This window comes from Mirounga leonina, unplaced genomic scaffold, assembly GCF_011800145.1.
Source record: "Mirounga leonina isolate KUSES-001 unplaced genomic scaffold, KU_Mleo_1.0 Mir_448, whole genome shotgun sequence".
Classification (NCBI taxonomy): domain Eukaryota; kingdom Metazoa; phylum Chordata; class Mammalia; order Carnivora; family Phocidae; genus Mirounga; species Mirounga leonina.
In genome coordinates, this window is record NW_023270758.1 from 2,535,471 (window position 1) to 2,556,343 (window position 20,873).

At 38.5% G+C, this 20,873-nt stretch overlaps 1 protein-coding gene across 1 annotated transcript in view; it reads right to left on the minus strand.

Annotated features, from left to right (window-relative positions):
* Positions 1-2,249: 2,249 nt before the first annotated feature.
* LOC117999113 (ATP-binding cassette sub-family A member 3-like) overlaps positions 2,250-20,873 on the minus strand; it is a 137,887-nt gene continuing 119,263 nt past the window's right edge. The window contains exons 27-31 of the mRNA XM_034988027.1: positions 10,762-10,949; positions 9,518-9,688; positions 8,945-9,135; positions 3,709-3,782; positions 2,250-3,305 (exon numbers count right to left, since the gene is read on the minus strand). Of these exons, the coding sequence (XP_034843918.1) occupies positions 3,063-3,305; positions 3,709-3,782; positions 8,945-9,135; positions 9,518-9,688; positions 10,762-10,949 (867 nt within the window). The 3' untranslated portion in view covers positions 2,250-3,062. The remainder of the gene's footprint in view (positions 3,306-3,708; positions 3,783-8,944; positions 9,136-9,517; positions 9,689-10,761; positions 10,950-20,873) is intronic.

The window sequence follows — 20,873 nt, forward strand, 5'->3', positions numbered from 1 at the left end:
GTGGGAATGCAAGCTGGTGCAGCCACTCTGGAAAACTGTATGGAGGTTCCTCAAAAAGTTGAAAATAGAGCTACCCTATGATCCAGCAGTTGCACTACTGGGTATTTACCCCAAAGATACAAAAGTAGGGATCCAAAGGGGTACGTGCACCCCGATGTTTATAGCAGCAATGTCCACAATAGCCAAACTGTGGAAAGAGCCAAGATGTCCATCGACAGATGAATGGATAAAGATGTGGTATATATATATGTATTATGTTGAGCGAAATAAGTCAATCAGAGAAAGACATGTATCATATGATCTCACTGATATGAGGAATTCTTAATCGCAGGAAACAAACTGAGTGTTGTTGGAGTGGGGGGTGGGGAGGGAGGGATGGGGTGACTGGGTGATAGACACTGGGGAGGGTATGTGCTCTGGTAAGTGCTGTGAATTGTGCAAGACTGTTGAATCTCAGATCTGTACCTCTGAAACAGGTAATGCAATATATGTTAAGAAAAAAAAAAAAAAAGAAGAAGAAGAAGAAGGTAGCGGGAGGGGAAGACGTTGAGAAGACGCCTGTCTGTGAATCAGAAATCAGGCTCTCACCACACACTGAATCTGCATGGAGCTTTGATCGGAGACTTCCCAGCCTCCAGAACTGTGAGAAATACACTGGTTGTTTTTAAGTCACCCAGCCTACAGTATTCTGTTACGGCGGCCCCAGCTGACTGGGACAGTCACATAGCAAATAAATTCTGGCCTCCGCAGGCCTAGACCCACAACACGTGCCTCCAGAGCCCTGGCTTTCAAATACCTGGCACAGCCCAAATAAAAGTTTAATTTGCTCTCGTTAGCTCCCGTGTGTGTTTCAGGGTCCAGAGAAGGGTCCTTTACTTCCTGTGCTTGTTTTGGTGTTTTTGAGGGGGAGGGCACTTTCTCCTCCCTCGGAAGCCCTGGATGCATTCCCCAGAGCAGGGGGCCACTCAGAGCCCCAGACGCGCGGCGACCCGGTGGCATGCGCCGCCTCTGCCCGTGGGCGCTCAGCGCGTGGAGACCCCCACTGCGTCCTCTGCACCGCTGCCCTGACCCGCCAGCCACTCAGTGGGCCTCACCCCCGGACCTCTCTCATGCTGCTCCAGTCCACTGATGGTCGCTTCTCTTGGCGGACCTCCGCCCCAGCCAACACGCACCCTACTGGACCAGGTATCGGGTTCTGGCCTCTCAGGGCTAAACGGAGCTGGGCTCTCGAGCTGTCGGGTTCAGCTTTGTCAGGAGAGCGTGCTGCATGGACCCTGCAGGACCAAGGGCTGCTGGTCCAGGTTCGGGTGTTTTCTCTTGATTTTTCTTACTACCACCTTGCTGCTGCCAGCAGCAGGTGTGGAGGACGTTTCGCGGCATTCACCCTACACCCCCACGCCCGTTAACCGTGGATGCTCAGTGACTCTCGCAGGTGCCCCTTCCTAGCACCAGCCTGCCAACAAGCACAGAAAAGTTTCCTGCTTGCTAGATCCAGCCGGTTCCCTGTTGGCCAGCCTAGGCGGCCTGTACCCTATGGGGCATTTCCTGTTTCTCAGCAGGTGTGGGACAGCCTCGACCCAAGGCCAGGGAACTTCCCACCAACTTTACCTTCTCCAAGATGAGCTGAATCCCAGCCTTGGGGAGGAGTCCTCTTCCAAGTTTGTTTCTTCCTTGGGTAATTTCTCTCAGCCATAGCGTATTCTTGAGCATTCTCTGTACTTTCTTATGGCTAACCCCCTGTTATAATTAATAATTCTTTTAACTTTTCCCGTTCATGTTCAAATTGCTGTGTGGTTTCCTGGCTCCTAATGGGGATATTGACAGATGTTCCTGCTTGCTTGCTGGGTGACCCTGGGTAAATCCTTTACCCCTCTGTGCCTCCCATGTACAGTGAGGATAATAAAAGCGGCACCACCTACTTCAGAGGCTTGTAGCACAATTAAATGATGCAATGCATGTAAACTGCTTAGTAGAGGAACTGACATATAATTTTTTGTTTCTTGCTTGAAGATAGGGAGGGACAGTGAAAGAAACTACCACATTAAAGGAATTTTAAAGAGAGTCATTAATGATGCCAACTGTGAGACTAGATGCAAGTAATAATAGCTTAATCAAATGAGTTCCCGCTCCTCCTTTAAAGGTGGCAAGCCTGGTAAACAAATTTTGCAATTACTGAAATCAGTGGTGATGTATGGCATGTGTGGGCGTAGAGCCCATAGAAAGTCACACCTAAAAACAATAAAACACAGAATAGCTTCTGGGTATCATTTTATTACTCACAAAATCCAACTGAGGATATAAAAACCTTGAACAAACCATCTCAAAATAGAGTAGCTTCAGGGACTCTTTCTGTCTTGCAACTGGACAACAGTCATCCCTACTTGTCTGCTCATCTGCCCATGAATCTTGAGAGTGATTAGATTTCTCATGTGGCTTATGGTGTACTCCACGTGCCCAGACAAGATCTGAGGAAGAGCTGTGTCTCTCTCCACTTCATTTCTTCTTCTTTCTCTCTTAATCAGAAGTGGGGTGAGAATAGGAAAGAAAACACACTATTTTTAAAGAAGTGTTTTACCTTCTGTTCTTGGACTCTAAATGTCTTGGTACAAAGATTCTCTTACAAATGAAGAATCTTGGTTTGAGTTTTGGAAATAATAATCCAACTTACTCCTACCCCTTAAACTTTGATACTGATTTTAACTACATCCTTTTTGGTATAAAACTGTGTATGTGTGTACTCATGCAAAAGATGATTTGATACAGGCTTACTGCTCCTCTTAACCATAACTCAATACTGAAACATAATCCTGTTGCTTTTCAAGCTCTCCCATTTGACAGCACCACCATTTCTGGATGTTTCTGTTTAAACATTCAGCATGCTCAGGAATAGGTCCTTTTCCTACCCTGATTAATGGCGCTCTTTTATATTTCTAGGAAAATGAACAGGAATTTCTCCAAATGTCTTTAGATTTGCACATGCTGTATACACGAGCCACTCATGTAAATCTACAAAAGAGTGACATATGTTCTTCTTTGGGGGACTCTTTATTATGTAAATATATTTATACCAAGATAGGCACACACATAGTAATGCCCCTGTGTGTGTCCATGCATAGACAGAGTAGTCTAAGGAAGACATAAAGTTCACTGGTTGGGAGTGAATCTGAGGGTACCTTTTCTTTATAATCACCTTCTGTGTTCTCTGGGTTAGCAAAGGCCAGGAAGACTTGTTCCAGCGTTATCTGACCGATGGAATAGTCTTCTAAATTGAATTGCTCTTTAGCATCCTCCAAAATACCAAACACCTTTAGCAACAACAGCAATAAAAAAGTGCAGTTACCATTTTTATAGTCCTCCCCTCCAGTGCCCAACCCAGATAAGCCTCTCCTGCACTTCCTCCAAGTCCTGTCAAGTTAATGTTGGAGGACAAAAGGGGGAGATGAGAAAACGATAGAAAACATAAATTGAGAATCTGCAAGGAAGCCGTTCTCTGTCCCCCTTCTCTTGATGGACAGAGATTAATAATGGGATTTAAGGAATAAATCAATTAAATTCTAGGGACTTTTGGAAAATAACATACTTTAGGTTACCTTTCTGCTCCTTATACAGTGTCAGGCTCCCATTACACATGCCTGGATATCAAATACTGCCCCCATCATTAGTGCTTTCTAACTATATAATGTTAGAAGGTCATGGTTTCTATATTACCTTTCCCCAGCTGTTGTCCTTGCTGGGAATGTAGTAGGTAAGGATCCCTTGATTCTCCTGCTTTAATACACTACCTAAGAAATGAAAGACAGGATAGATGAATAATCTTGCAGATACCATTTTAAATTTCCAAAATATTGCTACATCAACTTAATTATTCACAATAGAGGGGTGAAGAGACATTGTTAATACAAAAAGGGACATGGTCAAATAACCTGCTCTCTTTGATATATATGACATGGTTAATTCCTTTTGGATTTATTTCTGATGAAATATTCTTATTATAATGGATTTCATAACAGTTATTGAGGGCAGGCTTTCAGGCACAGTAAAATTGTCAGCTCACATACCCCATGGAGAAACTCTGAGCCTTCTAAAATTCTGTTACAAGACTGTATTCCTGAACATAGTGCTGAGAATATGAGCTGGCCGGATTTTCACCTCGGTTGTGTGGATATGTATGCATGTGCTGTGTGCTTGGTGGGGAGGAGAGCAGGACAAGGCCTCCTTGCTTTTTCATTATTACATGTCCTGTGAAAGAGGAAATCATACATATAAATCACCAAAGTCAGGCTGTGTGTTCTGGTTTTGTTCACTGGTGAATAAGAACCCACTGGTGGAACGAAAGGGAAGAGGGTGGTATCCACTTCTAATTGGAACAAATGTGTTTACTCTCATCAGTGCACATTTGTAGGTTGTTGCAAATTGGATTAACTGGGGTCAAAATCTTTTAAAGTAAAAAATACATGTTTATAATAAGGGTGAGTGGATTTTCTTATGTGAATTTTAATGTGTGTATTGTTTCCATGATGCCATAAAGCTCTTTTTTGTGTGTGAAAAACTTGAAACATGGAGTTTAATGAATTATTCAAAGCAAACACTGGTGAAATCACCCCATTTAGGCCAAGTAATAGTAACGCAGAGACTTCCATGTCCCACTCCTCAGCCTCTATCCCACATAAAAAATTACCAATACCTTCATTGTTATTGTGGACATTTCCTTTTCAAAGGTGTTTTTACCAATGCATATACCTCTAAAAACTGAGGTAGAGTTTTCCTACCTTTGACCTCTATGTGAATGGAATCATCTGGTATATTTTCTTTTCTTTCTTCTTCTTTTACTCAGTGTTTGTGAGATTCATTCATGCGGTTGCATATAGCTATAATTCGTCTTCTTCTCTAAGTAGTAATCTGGCATATGAATATTCTGCCATTTATCAATTAGGCTACTGATAGACATGGAAATTGTCTGACTATTGTGAATATTACTGACTTAAATATTATTTTACTTATCTCCTTTTACAGGTGGATGCAAGTATCTAAAATATAGCTGTAGGTAGAATCATTGGGCCATTGCTTTTTAAAAAATTGGTCCAGTTTCACCTGTGAAATATAGTGAGTTGGAAAGACTGTCACTCCCACTGCTACTACAAGAAAGCTGGACAAATTGCAAATTAATGCATTTCTTAACCCATCAGTTTTCTGACAGGGCAAACTCAGGGCAAATAACGAACCCATATCCGGGTAGAGACAGGCATCTACAGAGAAGATCAGGACCATAGCATTTGCTTGTACAAGGCAGACACTACCAGATGACATAAGCTGCAATAAAAAATGTAATAAGTTGCTAAAGATCAAGTGTGGGATAGCAAGAGAATGATGAAGCCCATTTTTAAAATTTTTATCCTCTCTGATTTAGGTTTTTTAGTAGCGCTTACTTCTTATACACATTAGAGAGCTGAATTTTGCTTGTGAGCCAAGTTGAAATTTTTTTTCATTCAATGCAGGAGTTAAGTCTATTTACATATATTGAAAGGAATAGTATATTTAATTATAGTCCTCCTATATAATTTTTAAAGTTATATATGCATATATACTGGATAAATGCATAAATATCAATACAAATGTAAATATACAAAATACGTCTGTCTGTGTTTGTATGTATTTCACTTTGTGGCTCGTTCTTATTCTTACTGTTATATTTGTGATACGGTAAAGAATATATTTTTGTTCTAATGGTTAAATTCATTCTAACATCTTTTCCTAATACCCATAAATTGTCCCTTCTTTTTAAGATACTGGGATAAATATTCAGTGCTCACCAAGAGTACTTATGCAGAAACTTCTCCAATCATTCCTCAGTCAACATGAAATTTTTGTCTGTGTAGTCTTCAGGGAGAGCCATCAGGAATAACATCCCCTGAATACCTATTTGTTTATAACTCTTTTTGAGTTTTATTCTTGAACATCATTTTGACTATATATGAAAACTATGGCTTCCATTTTTCTTAGCATAAAATGTTTTGTCACAAAGCCCAAAATCAATCTAATTTTCTTCCCTTATAAATTTTCTTTCTTCCCCTTGTTTTTTTTTTATCTGGGATCCAAAGGTCATCCCACTTTATTATTAAAATACAATTGTTATATTGGAATATTCCTTGGTGTTGATGATACTGGGTCAATTTTTCAGGTTGTCCTTTCAGTAAGCAGGTTTGTCTCATCTTAGGAAATTTTCTTGAATGATAGTTTTTAGTATTTGTTTTAATCTATGGCTTTGCTTTTCTTCTTTTGGACTAATTTCATAGTTGTGTTGGATTGTCCTTGCCTTACGTCTCACTTACTTTTTTTTGAAAGCTTACCTGTGTTTCCATTTGGTGGTTTTCTGTTTTTCTCCTTTCCAATCTCCATTTCCCTTGTGCTTTCTATGTGGTTTGTTTGCTCTTGATAGTTAAGTATTTCTGAACTGTTTACCTTCTCCAATGTGGTCAGCTGTCTGCATATCACCCTGTTGGTTAGCCATTTAATCTCTTTGTCCTTTCAACTGGAATTTAGGATTTTCTTACATACCATTCATCCCCTTCTTAATTCTTTAGGCTCACGTTGAAATATTAGATAATAGTTTCATCTGCTTTGTGGCCTTATAGCTCTGCTGTTCTTTCAATGTCTGTAGGTATTTTCTTTTATCCTCTTTTACTTATGATATTTTTCTGTAGGATTCAATGATAATCTTTTCAGTCATTTATCTTTGAGATTAATTTTCTTAAAGCTTTAGAAGGAGTTTCCTATATAGAAAGTGAGGTGGGACAGAATATCTTTCTTAGCTTTAGAGTCCTCTCCTGTAGGGTTCCTTCTGAGAGGCTTCTGGGATGTATCAAGTAATATGGCCTCCCAGTGTAGACCTTCCTCTGGTACTTTCTCATATCTGCCTCCTGTGAGTCTCTCCCCAATCCAAGCTTAAATTTCAGATCCTTTCCTGCAGAGAGGATCTCTGCTTGCTCCTGCTTGGAATCAGAGATGCTCCTGATCGCCCACTGGAGGGTCCCCCTTTACATGGCAGTCTCAGCATGAGCTTCCCAACCCTGAAGAGGGTCCAGAACTTCATCAGTGATCCCAGTGCTACAATGGCATTTGCTTCTACAATTAGCATTTTCTAACTGCTCACTGTTTCCTTTCTTTTGTTTGGCTTCTTCTTCTTCTTCTTTTTTTTTTTTTTTTCTTGTTTTCTGGTTAAAATTTTTTTCTCTCTTTTGTTTGTAAGCCAACTATTGTATTAAGGATGTATTTGTTTTAATTTTGATCAATTTCTAGTTTCGTTTTACCAGCAGTACTTTTCAGAATATATAATCTTCCACGTTGTAGAAATAGAATCATCTTTGCTTTTTTTTTTTTTTTTTTAGATTTTATTGTATTTATTTGAGAGAGAGAGAGAGAGAGAGAGTGAAAGAGAGAGCACAAGAAGGGGTAGGGTCAGAGGGAGAAGAAGACTCCCTGCCGAGTAGGGAGCCCGACACGGGACTTGATCCTGGGACTCCAGGATCATGACCTGAGCTGAAGGCAGTCGCTTAACCAACTGAGCCACCCAGGCGCCCCCATCTTTGCATTTTAAAAAGAGAACACACGTCACTTAAATTTCCTTGGGCTTGTGTGTAGAATCATTTATCCCAAATATCTGATTATTGTGGTAAATCCTCTTTATATACATTCTGGATAACTTTTGCTTGCAATATTTATTTCTTCTTTTTAAAAATCAACATTTAGGTGTAGGGTCCATGTCAGTTCCTTTTTGATTCTGTCATATCTGAATAAGTATCTGCTCCAGAATGATGTAAGGAAGAACGGGGCAACAACCACCTTACAGGAGAGAATGTGCCTCGAACCCACATTCTCATTAAACCTCTTGAGTCCACATCCTCAAGGTCTTAGGTCAGTGTTTAGTGTCCCTCCTTCAAGCAAAGCTAGGACAGCAGACAGTAAGTGAGGTTTTTTGGTCACAGCTTCTCTTTGTGGTAATTTAGACACCACATGAAATAGAAGTCTGATAGAATAAATACTCAAAACTATGTGCTGAATAAATGCATTAAGTGAGTATTGAACTTCTTAATGGACACATCCATTTGCAGGTGTCATAGGCACATCACAATCACTATGACCAACACTGGTGTAATTATTTTTCTATACATCCCTTCTCCACATCTGCTCTTCCATTCATTTCTTATCTACTTTGTGATCTCTGTTCCTACACTACAATCAATCATGCTATTTTCCATTGCCTGGAAGAAAAACTTACGACTCTTCAGCCTGACACATAATGGGAACTTCTGTGATATTTTGCTCAACCTAACAAAGTGGAAAGTAAGAGAAAAAACCAGCATTATTAAAATCTTTGCCATGCTTCTGCTTTATGTTTAGGAAAGAGAGGTAGAGGACAGAAAAAAGTAGTTGCTATCTCTGGTATTACACCATGTAGGCAGAGGGGTGCTTGTTGAATTTAGCAGCAGAAACAGAACTAGTTTTGAGAGAAGAGAAACGCTTAGTGGTTCTTGTTTGCATTTCTATACCACATCCTAGTTGAGACATCAAAAGACTAGGGATACATGCTTAGTTGAAGGAAAAAAGCCTTGAAACTTTGAATGGGTAATATGTGAAAATAATTGAGAATTGTACTCAAAAACATGACTTTAGTGATATAATTTATATTGACAGCTCGAACCCAAAGCTGCCTTATTAAAATGATACAAGAGCTGAGTGAGAACCTTTGTATGTGTGGAAAACATATGCCTTATTATGCTAAGAAACTATAGGAAGAAGGATTCCCAAAAGGAATTTACTATGGAAGATCAATAAATATCAATAACCCATAGGAAACAGTTATTGAAGACATAAAACATATGGATGGTGAAACAAAAAAACTCATGATTTAACACATCTCTATAAAAGTTAGTTCAACCTAATTTACCTGGGAATGTCAATGTGATGAAATACTTTAAACGATCCAGTTTATCCTCCTGTGCATCAATCTTGACCTTGACCTTCAGGATGTAAATGTTGCCAAACTTGTTTTTGAGGTGCTGAGGGCTACCCAGGCACAGGAACTTTCCCTGCACCATGATGGCCAGCCTGGTACAGAAGGCATCGCATTCCTCCATTCTAGCAAAACATGATAGCATAAAAAGTTCTGTTTTGGAGGACATTCTGTAGTTCAAACGGAGCCAGGATTTTGTGACTCTGTTTTCAGTGTAAAATGGAATTTGCTCATCATAAAGATCATAGTTGGAAAATGAAAAAATTTCAAACAATTAGTAGTAGAGTACTAATCCCCAGACACAACAGCTCCTGAACTTCTTGCTCTTTCCCCATTCTTAATTATTTAACTCAACAAGGATTTGTGGCCATTCCATTCATTAGTACTAAGGAGGAAATCACATACCTATGCAAATTTACTGTCAATATTCCTAGCCCCAAATAATTCTCGCTTATAAGCCACTATCATACTTGCCAACCCTCATTCAAGCATCCCAATGAGTCACACCTATGGGAAGTTATAATGATGGCTTTGCCACTTTCACGGGTCCATGTCACAACATCCCAGAGCCGGTGTCGGGCTACAGGGTCCATGCCAGTTGATGGCTCGTCCAGCAAAATGACTGAGGTCTTCCCCATTAGGGCAATAGCAGTACTCAGGCTACGTTTGGTTCCTCCACTTTATGGTCAAAGAAGGAGAGAAAATTTAGGGGAGAGGGAAGTTATACAAATTCGTTACTTATAGGAAAGAGCACAAACATATCAACAAACATGTAATATAGAATTCCACAATGCTGATTAGTTGTACTTCAATAAGTTAGCAAGCCCAGTACAGGTGTATATTCCAATTAATTTTCTTTCTTTCTTTTTTTTTTAATTTTATTTCATTTTATGTTATGTTAGTCACCATACAGTACATCATTAGTTTTTGATGTAGTGTTTCACGATTCATTGTTTTCATATAACACCCAGTGCTGCATGCAGTACGTGACCTCCTTAATACCCATCACCAGGCTCACCCATCCTCCGACCCCTCTCCCCTCTAAAACCCTTAGTTTGTTTCTCGGGGTCCATTTCATTTGAAATGTAGATGAGTGACTTTTTTTTTTTAATTCAATTGAGACATAGAGATACAGAGAGAGAGAGAGCATGAGCAGGGGGAGAGGCAGAGGGAGTCCGAGAAGCAGGCTCCCCGCTGAGCCAGGAGCCCGATGTGGGGCTCGATGTGGGGCTCGATCCCAGGACCCTGGGATCATGACCTAGCTGAAGGCAGACGCTTAACCATCTGAGCCACCCAGGCGCCCCTGTAGATGAGTGACTTTTATTTAACTGATTTTAGGTACACTGTCAGTGGCATTTATTTACTTGTGCTTAGGGTACCATGATTTCCCAAGTATAAAAATCTACCATAAGTCAAGGGACCGAGATTCCTCCTTTCTTGGGAGAAAAAGAACCATATGGACACTAGGAAGAATAATATAATCCCTTTTGAGATTTAGAGGCTACAGTTCAAATAGAACTGGGATTTTTAGTTTCATCTCTGCAAAGGAAAGACATGGAACTACATTGATCTGTCTTATTACAATTATATCTGAAACCTAGCAACTTGTGAGATAGTTTTACAATTAGATAATTGTGTGAGAGAGGGACCTGGGTGAAGCTGTGCTCATTTATTTCAAACATCAGAAACATAGGGAAGCATGTCAACATTAATGGCAGCAACAAAAAGATCATCATAATGAAATGACTCACCTGTAGGTTCTGATAAGCTTGTCAGCATGGGGTTCCAGTTGCATTGAACTCAACCATCTATTCACATACAGCTGAATTTGGGGCTCAGAGACTCCCCATAATCTGGCACACATGATCATTATTTCCCGACCAGTCATGTATTCCAGCAATGCATCAGATTGAGGACAATAGCCAACTCTTGACTTCACCTGATTATGAGAATTGCCTTAATAAGGACCCAAGTCATCTATCCTGCTGAGCATCTCTGGATGAGATAGAAGACCACAGTCCTCCAGGCCATGTCTCTAAGAGTCCTACCAAGGATTTTTCTTTTCTAAAGGCTACACAATGATGGCTGCTGGATCTATTGTAATAAGTTGGAATAACTGGTTCCTCAATTCACTTTTAATGATGTTAGGAATGAAAAAGTTAAAATCCCGGAGCCCACTGAATTTGGAGGAGTATTAGAATATGAGATTCTCTCCTCACTAATAAGAAACTCTAAAGGACATGGCCACCATGGAAGTTTTTTGCACTGTGCAACTTACACATTTGTAGATCTTGTTTCACAGTAAGGCTGAACCAGAAGCAAAGCCTTTTCCCCACTCCCACAAACAGGAGAATGCAATGAGTGTTGTTTTCCCAATAACCAACCCTTTAATGGATTTGCATTCAGATGCACACAGACAAGAGAAAAAGATAACATCATTTTATTAAAATTAATTAAAATTAAAAATAGTTAAAATTATTCTGAATACTTAAAATTCATACCTTTTCCTCTGAGATTTTATTAATGAATTTACAGTAATCCCAGGTTGTTTACACCCTTAATCTCTTGACAGAAATCAAAACAAACCCTTTCTTCTATTCTAGGTATAAAATTATCCTCCCATATAATTTTGAAAGTAAATGAGCTTCATACAACCATAACTCAATGAACAAAGAAAAAGATACCATGAATGCCATCGGTAGAAACAGTACTCACAAGAAACATATTTGAAATGACTTCAGATATTGGGATTACCAGATCAAATGTGCAAATGATTGTGCACATGATAAATTCTTAAAACTTAAAAATATATTAATAAAAAAATGAAGCTGGAGGTATCACAATTCCAGATTTCAAGTTGTACTACAAAGCTGTAGTAATCAAAACACTGTGATACTGGCACAAAAACAGACACACAGATAAATGGAACAGGATAGAAGCCCAGAAAGAAAGCCATGATTATATGGTCAATTTTGACAAAAGAGACAAGGATATGCAATGGGACAAAAACAGTCTCCAGTCTCTTCAACAAATGGTGTTGGGAAAACTGGACAGCTACATGCAAAAGAATGAAACTGGACCACTTTCTTTCACCACACACAAAAATAAACTCAAAATGGATTGAAGACCTAAATGTGAGACCCAAAACCATAAAATTCCTAGAAGAGAACACAGACAATATTTTCTTTGACATTGGCCACATCAAGATTTTCCTAGATATGTCTCCTGAGACAAGGGAAATAAAAGCAGAAATATAATATTGGGACCACATTAAAATAGAAAGCTTTTGCACAGTGAAGGAAACAATCAACAAAACTAAAAGACAACCTACTGAATGTGAGAAGATATTTGCAAATGACATATACAATAGAGGGTTAGTATCCAAAATATGTAAAGAACCTATACAACTCAACACCCAAAAACCAAATAATCCAATCAAAAATGGGCAGAAGACATGAACAGACATTTCTCCAAAGAAAACATCCAGAGGGCCAACAGGCACATGAAAAGATGCTTAACATCACTCATCATCAGGGAAATGCAAATCAAAACTATAGTGAGATATCATCTCACACCTGTCAGAATGGTTATCAACCATGCAAGAAACAACAGGTGCTGAAGAGGGTGTGAGAAAGGGAAACCCTCCTGCACTGTTGGTGAGAATGGAAACTGGCACAGCCACTGTGAAAAACAGTATGGAGTTTCCTCAAAAAATTAAAAATAGAACTACCCTATGATTGATCCAGTAATTCCACTACTGGGTATTTACCCCAAAGAGAGAAAAACACAAAATTCAAATGGATAAATGCACCCCAGTGTTTATTGTAGCATTATTTACAACAGCCAAATTATGGAGGCAGCCCAACTGTCCATTGACTGATGAATGGATAAAGAAGGTATACACACATATATATATACAATGAATATTAGTCATAAAAAAGAATGAAATCTTGCCCTTTGCAACAACATGGATGGATCTAGAGAGTATAATGCTAAGTGAAACAAGTCAGAGAAAGACAAATACCATATGATTTCATTTCATATGCAGAACTTAAGAAAGAAACAAACAAAAGGGAAAAGAGGGAGAGAGACAAACCAAGAAACAGACTCTTAACTATAGAGGACAAATTGATGGTTATCAGAGGGGAGGTAGGTGGGGGATGGGTGAAATAGGTGATGGCAATGAAAAGTACACTTATCATGATGAGCACTGAATAATGTACGGAATTGTTGAATCACTGTATTGTCCACCTGAAACTAATATTATACTGTATGCTAAGCATACTAGAATTAAAATTAAAAACTTAATAAAAAATTTTAAAAATCTTTATGAAAAAGAAAAGTATAAAGTCACTTGGATATTTTGGGAATGAACCATGTATAGCACCTAAAAACTAAAAATAAATAAATAAATAGATAAAACATGTTACAAACTTTGTGAATGCATTTGACAGCAATTTAATGACAATGGAAGAAATTAGCTTAGCTTGGAGATTAGGTAATAAGAAAGCACCTAGGATGCAGCACAAAAATTAAAAATGGGGAATCATGAAAGTGAGAGATACATTGGAAATATCTGGATACTGAAGTTGCAGAAGGAGAGAAAGAAAGGAGCAGGAGAAATAGTTGAGGAAGTCCTAAGTGAAAATGATCCAGAACCAATTAAAGATACCAATTGATAAATTGAAGAATGTCAACACATTCCAAGCAGGACAAAATTTTAAAAGATTCATATCTAAACATTTCATATGGAAGCTTATGTAGAACAAAGAGAAAATATAAAAGGCAGCTACAGAGAAAAGAAAGATTATCTATAAAGGAATATCAGACTGAGCTCAAAATTTCTCAAAAGTAGATGGAAACTAGAGATAGTGAAACAACAGCTCAATGTGCTAAAGAAAAATAATGGCAAACCTCAAATTCTATACACAATGAAAATATCTTTTGCCAATGAGGGTAAATAAGAGGTATTTACAGGTAAAAACAAAACATGAATAAGAAAGTTTGCCTGTGAGTTTCAGATTGAGAATCTGCAATTGCCATTTCTATTCCATGCTGAGGAGAGGTTCTAGCCATTGTAATAAGGTAAGGGAAAAAAAGCATAGGGTTGGAAAGGAAAACAAACCTTTGTTATCTGGAGCAGTCATGATTTATAAGTAAACATTCCAATATAATTTATAGATAAATATTAGAATTAAGAGAATTTAGGGGCGCCTGGGTGGCTCAGATGGTTAAGCGTCTGCCTTCGGCTCAGGCCATGATCCCAGAGTTCTGGGATCGAGTCCCGCATCGGGCTCCCTGCTCCGCGGGAAGTCTGCTTCTCCCTCTGCCTCTCTCTCTGTCTCTCATGAATAAATAAATAAAATCTTTAATAAAAAAAAAGAGAATTTAGTAATTTTGTTGAATACAAGTTCAATATTTAAAAATCAATTGCACTCAGGGTGCCTGGCTGGCTTAGTTGGTTAAGCATTAGGTTCTTGATTTCAGCTCAAGTGATGATCTCAGGGTCCTGGGATCCAGCACCACGTTGGGCTCTGTGCTCAGTGGGGAGTCTGCTTGTCTCCCTCTCTCTCTGCCTCTCCCCTTGCTCACACACACTCTCTAAAATAAACAAATAAACCTTTTAAAAAAATCAGTTGCATTCAATAGACCATCAGCAAATAAAAAATAGAAAATCATTTAAATATTAAAACATAATATATATATAGAAATAAATTGCACACAATATTATTGCTTCTTGATCTTATATCCAAACAAGCTGAATTCTCTGTTTAGTGTAAAATTCCTATAAAACTTTAAAACCATTATTCTGAGACATTTAATGAGATCCAACACATGGAAAGATATGTTCACTATGAGTATGTCAATCTTCTGGAATCCCACTTAAAATCCCAGGATTTTTACGCAAAGATAAGCTAATTCCTCAATTCATCTATAATTTAATTTTAATTTAATTTTTTAAAAAAGATTTATTTATTTATTTGAGAGAGAGAGCACAAGCAGGGGAAGGGGCAGAGATGGAGGGAGAGAGAAAATCCTCAAGCAGACTCCCCACTGAGCTTGGACCCCCAATCCTGGGCTTTATCCCAGGACCATGAGATCACGGTCTCAGGCAAAATCAAGAGTTGGATGCTTAACTGACTGAGCCACCCAGGAGCTCCTCAGTAGAAATTTTTGAGGCTAGAAAGTAGTGGAATGATATATTTAAGGTGAGAAAAAAACATCAGCCAAGAATTCTATACCAACAAAACTGTCCTTCAAAAATAAGGAGAAAATAAGAAATTCCCCAACAAATAAAAGATGAGGGAGTTTATTACCATCAGATCTACCCTACAATAAATGCTAAAAACAATCCTTTACATTGAAATTAAAGGACACTAGACAGTAAATTAAAGCCATATAAAGAGATAAAGATCTCTGGTAAAGCTAAATACACTAGCTCATATGAAAACCAGAATTGTTATAATTTTGATTTATGATTCAACTATTTATTTTATACAATATTTAAAAGGTAAATGCATAAAATAATATTTAATGGTACACAAAGTATAAAGATGTATTTTGTGACAACAATGACAAAGTGTGGACATGGTATCAGAGGTGTATAGAAGTAGAGTTTTTTGTGTGATTGAATTTCAGTTGGTATCAATTCAAAAGAAATGGTTACAACTTTACGATGTTAGATGAAATCCCAATGGTAATCACAAAGAAAATGTGTGTATAATATATACAAAAGGAAATGTAACAACAAAAAAATCAGCTAAATACAATATAAGGTAGTAATGGAGGAAATTAGGGGCAAAAAATATAAATGAGAGATACAGAAAACAAGAAATGGCAAAAGTAAGTCCTTCTCTATTAGTAATTATTTTTTTTAAGATGTTATTTATTTATTTGAGAGAAAGAGAGAGCACAAGTAGTGGGGAGGAGCAGGAGAGGAAGAGGCAGACTCCCTGGTGAGCGGAGAGCCTAAAGTAGGGCTGGATCCCAGGACCCGGGATCATGACCTGAGCCAAAGGCAGACACTTAACCAATTGAGTCACCCAACTGCCCCTCTATCAGTAATTACTTTAAATGTAAATAGATTTAATTCCCCAATCAAAAGGCATAGGTTGGCAAAATGAATTTAAAAAAACAAACATGATCCAGGGCGCCTGGGTGGCTCAGTTGGTTAAGCGACTGCCTTCGGCTCAGGTCATGATCCTGGAGTCCCGGGATTGAGTCCCGCATTGGGCTCCCTGCTTGGCAGGGAGTCTGCTTCTCCCTCTGACCCTCCCCCCTCTCTTGTGCTTGCTCTCTCTCTCAAATAAATAAATAAAAAAATCTTAAAAAAAAAAATAAAAAAACAAACATGATCCAAATATCCACTATCTAGTCAGATTCGCTTATGTTTAAGGACACAAATAGGTTGAGAGTAAAAGGACAGGAAAAAAATTTCATGCAAATAGTGCCCAAAAGAGCTGGGTGGCTGTACTCTTATTAGAAAAAATAGACCCAGGGGCGCCTGGGTGGCTCAGTCATTAAGCGTCTGCCTTCGGCTCAGGTCATGATCCCGGGGTCCTGGGATCGAGCCCCACATCGGACTCCCTGCTCCGCAGGAAGCCTGCTTCTCCCTCTCCCACTCCCCCTGCTTGTGCTCCCTCTCTCGCTGTGTCTCTCTCTGTCAAATAAATAAAATCTTTAAAAAAAAAAGAAAAAAAAAAAAAGAAAAAATAGATCTGAAGTCAATAACTATGACAAGGACAAATACAGTATTATATATTGATGAAAGGATCAATTTACCATGAACATAGAACAGTTATACATACATATGCTCCAAAGTATATGAAGAAAGCAGTAATAGATTTGAAGGGAAAAGTAAACAGCTGAAAAATATCAGTTGGAGGCTTTAATACACCACTTTTACTTATTTTCTTTAAATTTTATTATGGAAGTATAGTTGGCATACTATGTTATATTAGTTTCAGATGTACAACATAGTAATTCAATTCTATACATTATGCAATGCTCACCATGATAAGTGTAGTTACCATCTGTCACTAAACAATGTTATTATAATATTACTGACTATATCCCCTATGCTGTATTTATCATCCCCATGATTTATTTGTTTTATAACTGGAAGTTTGTACCTCTTAATCCCCTTCACCTATTTTGTCTATCCCCCATCCCCTCCCTCTTGGAAACTCCCAGTTTGTTCTCTGTATCTAGAGTCTGTTTCTGTTTTTGTTTGTTCATTTTTAAAAATATTTTTAATGTTCAATTAGACAACATATAATACATCATTAGTTTTTGATGTAGTGCCCAACGATTCATTAGTTGCATATAACACCCAGTGCTCATCAAAACATGTGCCCTCCTTAATACCCATCACCCTGTTAACCCCTCCCTCTGTAACCCTCAGTTTGTTTCCCAGAGCCCAGAGTTCTTCATGGTTTGTCTTCCTCTCTGATTTCTTCCCATTCAGTTTTCCCTCCCTTCCCCTGTTGTCCTCTGCGCTATTCCTTATGTTCCGTATACGAGTGAAACCATATGATAATTGTCTTTCTCTGCTTCACTTATTTGACTTAGTATAATCCCCTCCAGTTCCAGCCATGTCAGTGTGAATGGTGGGTGTTCATCCTTTCTGATGGCTGAGTAATATTCCATCGTATATATGAACCACAGCTTCTTTATCCATTCATCTGTTGAAGGACATCTTGGCTCCTTCCACAATTTCACTATTGTGGACATTGCTGCTATGAACATTGGGGTGCATGTGCCCCTTCTTTTCACTATGTCTGTATCTTTGGGGTAAATACCTAGTAGTGCAATTGCTGGGTTGTAGGGTAGCTCTATTCTTAACATCTTGAGGAACCTCCATACTGTTTTCCAGAGTGGCTGTACCACCTTGCATTCCCACCAACAGTGTAAGAGGGTTCACCTTTCTTCACATCCTTGTCAACACTTGTTGTTTCCTGTCTTGTTAACTTTTGCCATTCTAACTGGTGTGAGGTCGTAGCTCATTGCCCTGATGGCTAGTTGTGTTGAACATTTTTTTCATGTGTCTGTTAGCCATTTGTATGTCTTCTTTGGAGAAGTGTCTGTTCATGTCTTCTGCCCATTTATTAACTGGATTATTGGTTTTTTGGGTGTTGAGTTTGAGAAGTTCTTTATAGATCTTGGATACCAGCCCTTTATCTGTTATGTCATTTGCAAATATCTTCTCCCATTCCGTGGGTTGCCTCTTAGTTTGTTGACTGTTTCCCTTTTTCGTGCAGAGACTTTTATCTTGATGAATTCCCAAAAGTTCATTTTTGCTTTTGTTTCCCTTGCTTTTAGAGACATGTCTTGAAAGAAGTCAAGTCGCTGTGGCCAATGTTGAAGAGGTTACTGCCTATATTCTCCTGTAGGATTTTGATGGATTCCTGTCTCACATTGAGGTCTTGCACCCGTTTTGAGTTTATCTTTGTGTATGGTGTAAGAGAATGGTCCAGTTTCATTCTTCTGGATGTGGCTGTCCAATTTCCCCAGCACCATTTATTGAAGAGACTGTCTTTTTCCCATTAGATCAATTCTTTCCTGCTTTGTCAAAGATTAGTTGACCATAGAGTTGAGGGTCCATATCTGGGCTCTCTATTCTGTTCCATTCATCTATGTGTCTGTTTTTGTGCCAGTACCATGCTGTCTTGATGCTCTCAGCTTTGTAATGTAGCTTGAAGTCAGGCATTGTGATGTCCCCAGGTTTGGTTTTCTTTTTCGACAATTCCCTGGTGACTCGGAGTCTTTTCTGGTTCCATACAAATTTTAGATTGTTTGTTCCAGCTCTGTAACAAAGGTCTGTGGTGTTTTGATAGGGATTGCATCGAATGTGTAGATTGTTCTGGGCAGCATAGACATTTTCACAATGCTTATTCTTCCAATCCATGAACATGTAATGTTTTTCCATCTCTTTGTGTCTTCCTCCATTTCTTTCATAAGTGTTCTGTAGTTTCTAGAGTATAGATCCTTTACCTCTTTGGTTAGGTTTATTCTGAGGTATCTTATGGGTTTTTGTGCAATTGTAAATGGGATCAATTCCTTCATTTCTCTTTCTTCAGTCACATTGTTAGTGTATAGAAATACAGTTGATTTCTGTGCATTGATTTTTTTATCTTGCTACATTGGTGAATTGCTGTATAAGTTCTACTAATTTGAGGGGATGGAGTCTTTTGGGTTTTTCCACATGGAGTATCATGCCATCTTTGAAGAGTGAGAGTTTGACTTTTTCTTTGCCAACTTGAATGCTATTTATTTATTTATTTATTTATTTATTTATTTATTTATTATCTGATTGCTGAAGCTAGGACTTCTAGTACTAACAGCAGTGGTGAGAGTAGGCATCCCTGTTGTGTTCCTGACCTTAAGGGAAAAGCTCTCAGTTTTTCCCCATTGAGAACGATATTCACTGTGGGCTATTCATAGATGGCTTTTATGACACTGAGGTATGTTCCCTCTATCCCTATATTTTGAAGACTTTTAATCAAGAAACGATGCTGTATTTTGTCAAATGCTTTTTCTGCATCAATTGAAAGGATCATATGGTTCTTGTCTCTTCTTTATTAATGTGATCTATCACGTTGATTGGTTTGCAAATGTGGAACCATCATGGCATCACAGGAATAAGTCCCACCTGGTCATGGTGAAAAATCTTTTTAACGTAGTGTTGGATCCTATCTGCTAATATCTTGGTGAGAATTTTGGCATCCATGTTCATCAAGGATATTGCTCTGTAATTCTCCTTTTTGATGGGGTCTTTGTCTGGTTTGGGGACCAAGGTAATGCCTCATAGAAAGAGTTTGGAAATTTTCCTTCCATTTCTATTTTTTAGAAGAGCTTCAGTATAATAGGTATGATTTCTTCTTTAAATATTTGGTAGAATTCCCCTGGGGAGCCATCTGGCCCTGGACTCTTGTTTTTTTGGGAGGTTTTTGATTACTGTTTGAATTTCCTTGCTGGCTATTGGTCTGTTCAGATTGTCTATTTCTTCCTGTTTCAGTCTTGGTAGTTTATCAGTGTCCGGGAATGCATCCATTTCTTCTAGTTTGCCTAGTTTGTTGGCCTATAGCTGCTGGTAATAAGTTCTAATAATTGCCTCTATTTCCTTGGTATTGGTCATGATTCCTCCCCTTTCACTCATAGCTTTCAATAGTTAATTCTCAACATGAATGGGCTGAATGCTCCCATCAAATGGCAGAGGGTTTCAGATTGGATAAAAAAGCAGGATCCATTCATATGCTGTCTACAAGAGACTCATTTTGAACCTAAAGACACCTCCAGACTGAAAGTGAGGGGATGGAGAACAATTTATCATGCCAATGGACCTCAAAAGAAAATTGGGGTAGCATTTCTCGTATCAGACAAATTAGATTTTAAACCAAAGACTGTAGTAAGAGATGTAGAGGGACACTATATCATACTTAAAAGGTCTATCCAACAAGAAAATCTAACAGTTGTAAATCTCTCTGCCCCCAACATGGGAGCACCCAACTATTAACCAAAATAAATAATCCTATTGATAATAATACATTAATAGTAGACTTCAACACTCCACACACAGCAATAGACAGATCATCTAAGCAGAATATCAACAAAGAAACAAGAGCTTTGAAGGACACATTGGACCAGATGGACTTTGTAGATACATACAGAACATTCCATCCTAAAACAACAGAATACTCATTCTTCTTGAGTGCACACGGAACTTTCTGCAGAATAGACAACATACTGGGTCACAAATCAGGTCTCAAACGATACCAAAAGACCGAGATTATTCCTGCATATATTCAGACTACAATGCATTGAAACTGGAACTCAACCACAAGGAAAAATTTCAAAGGAACGC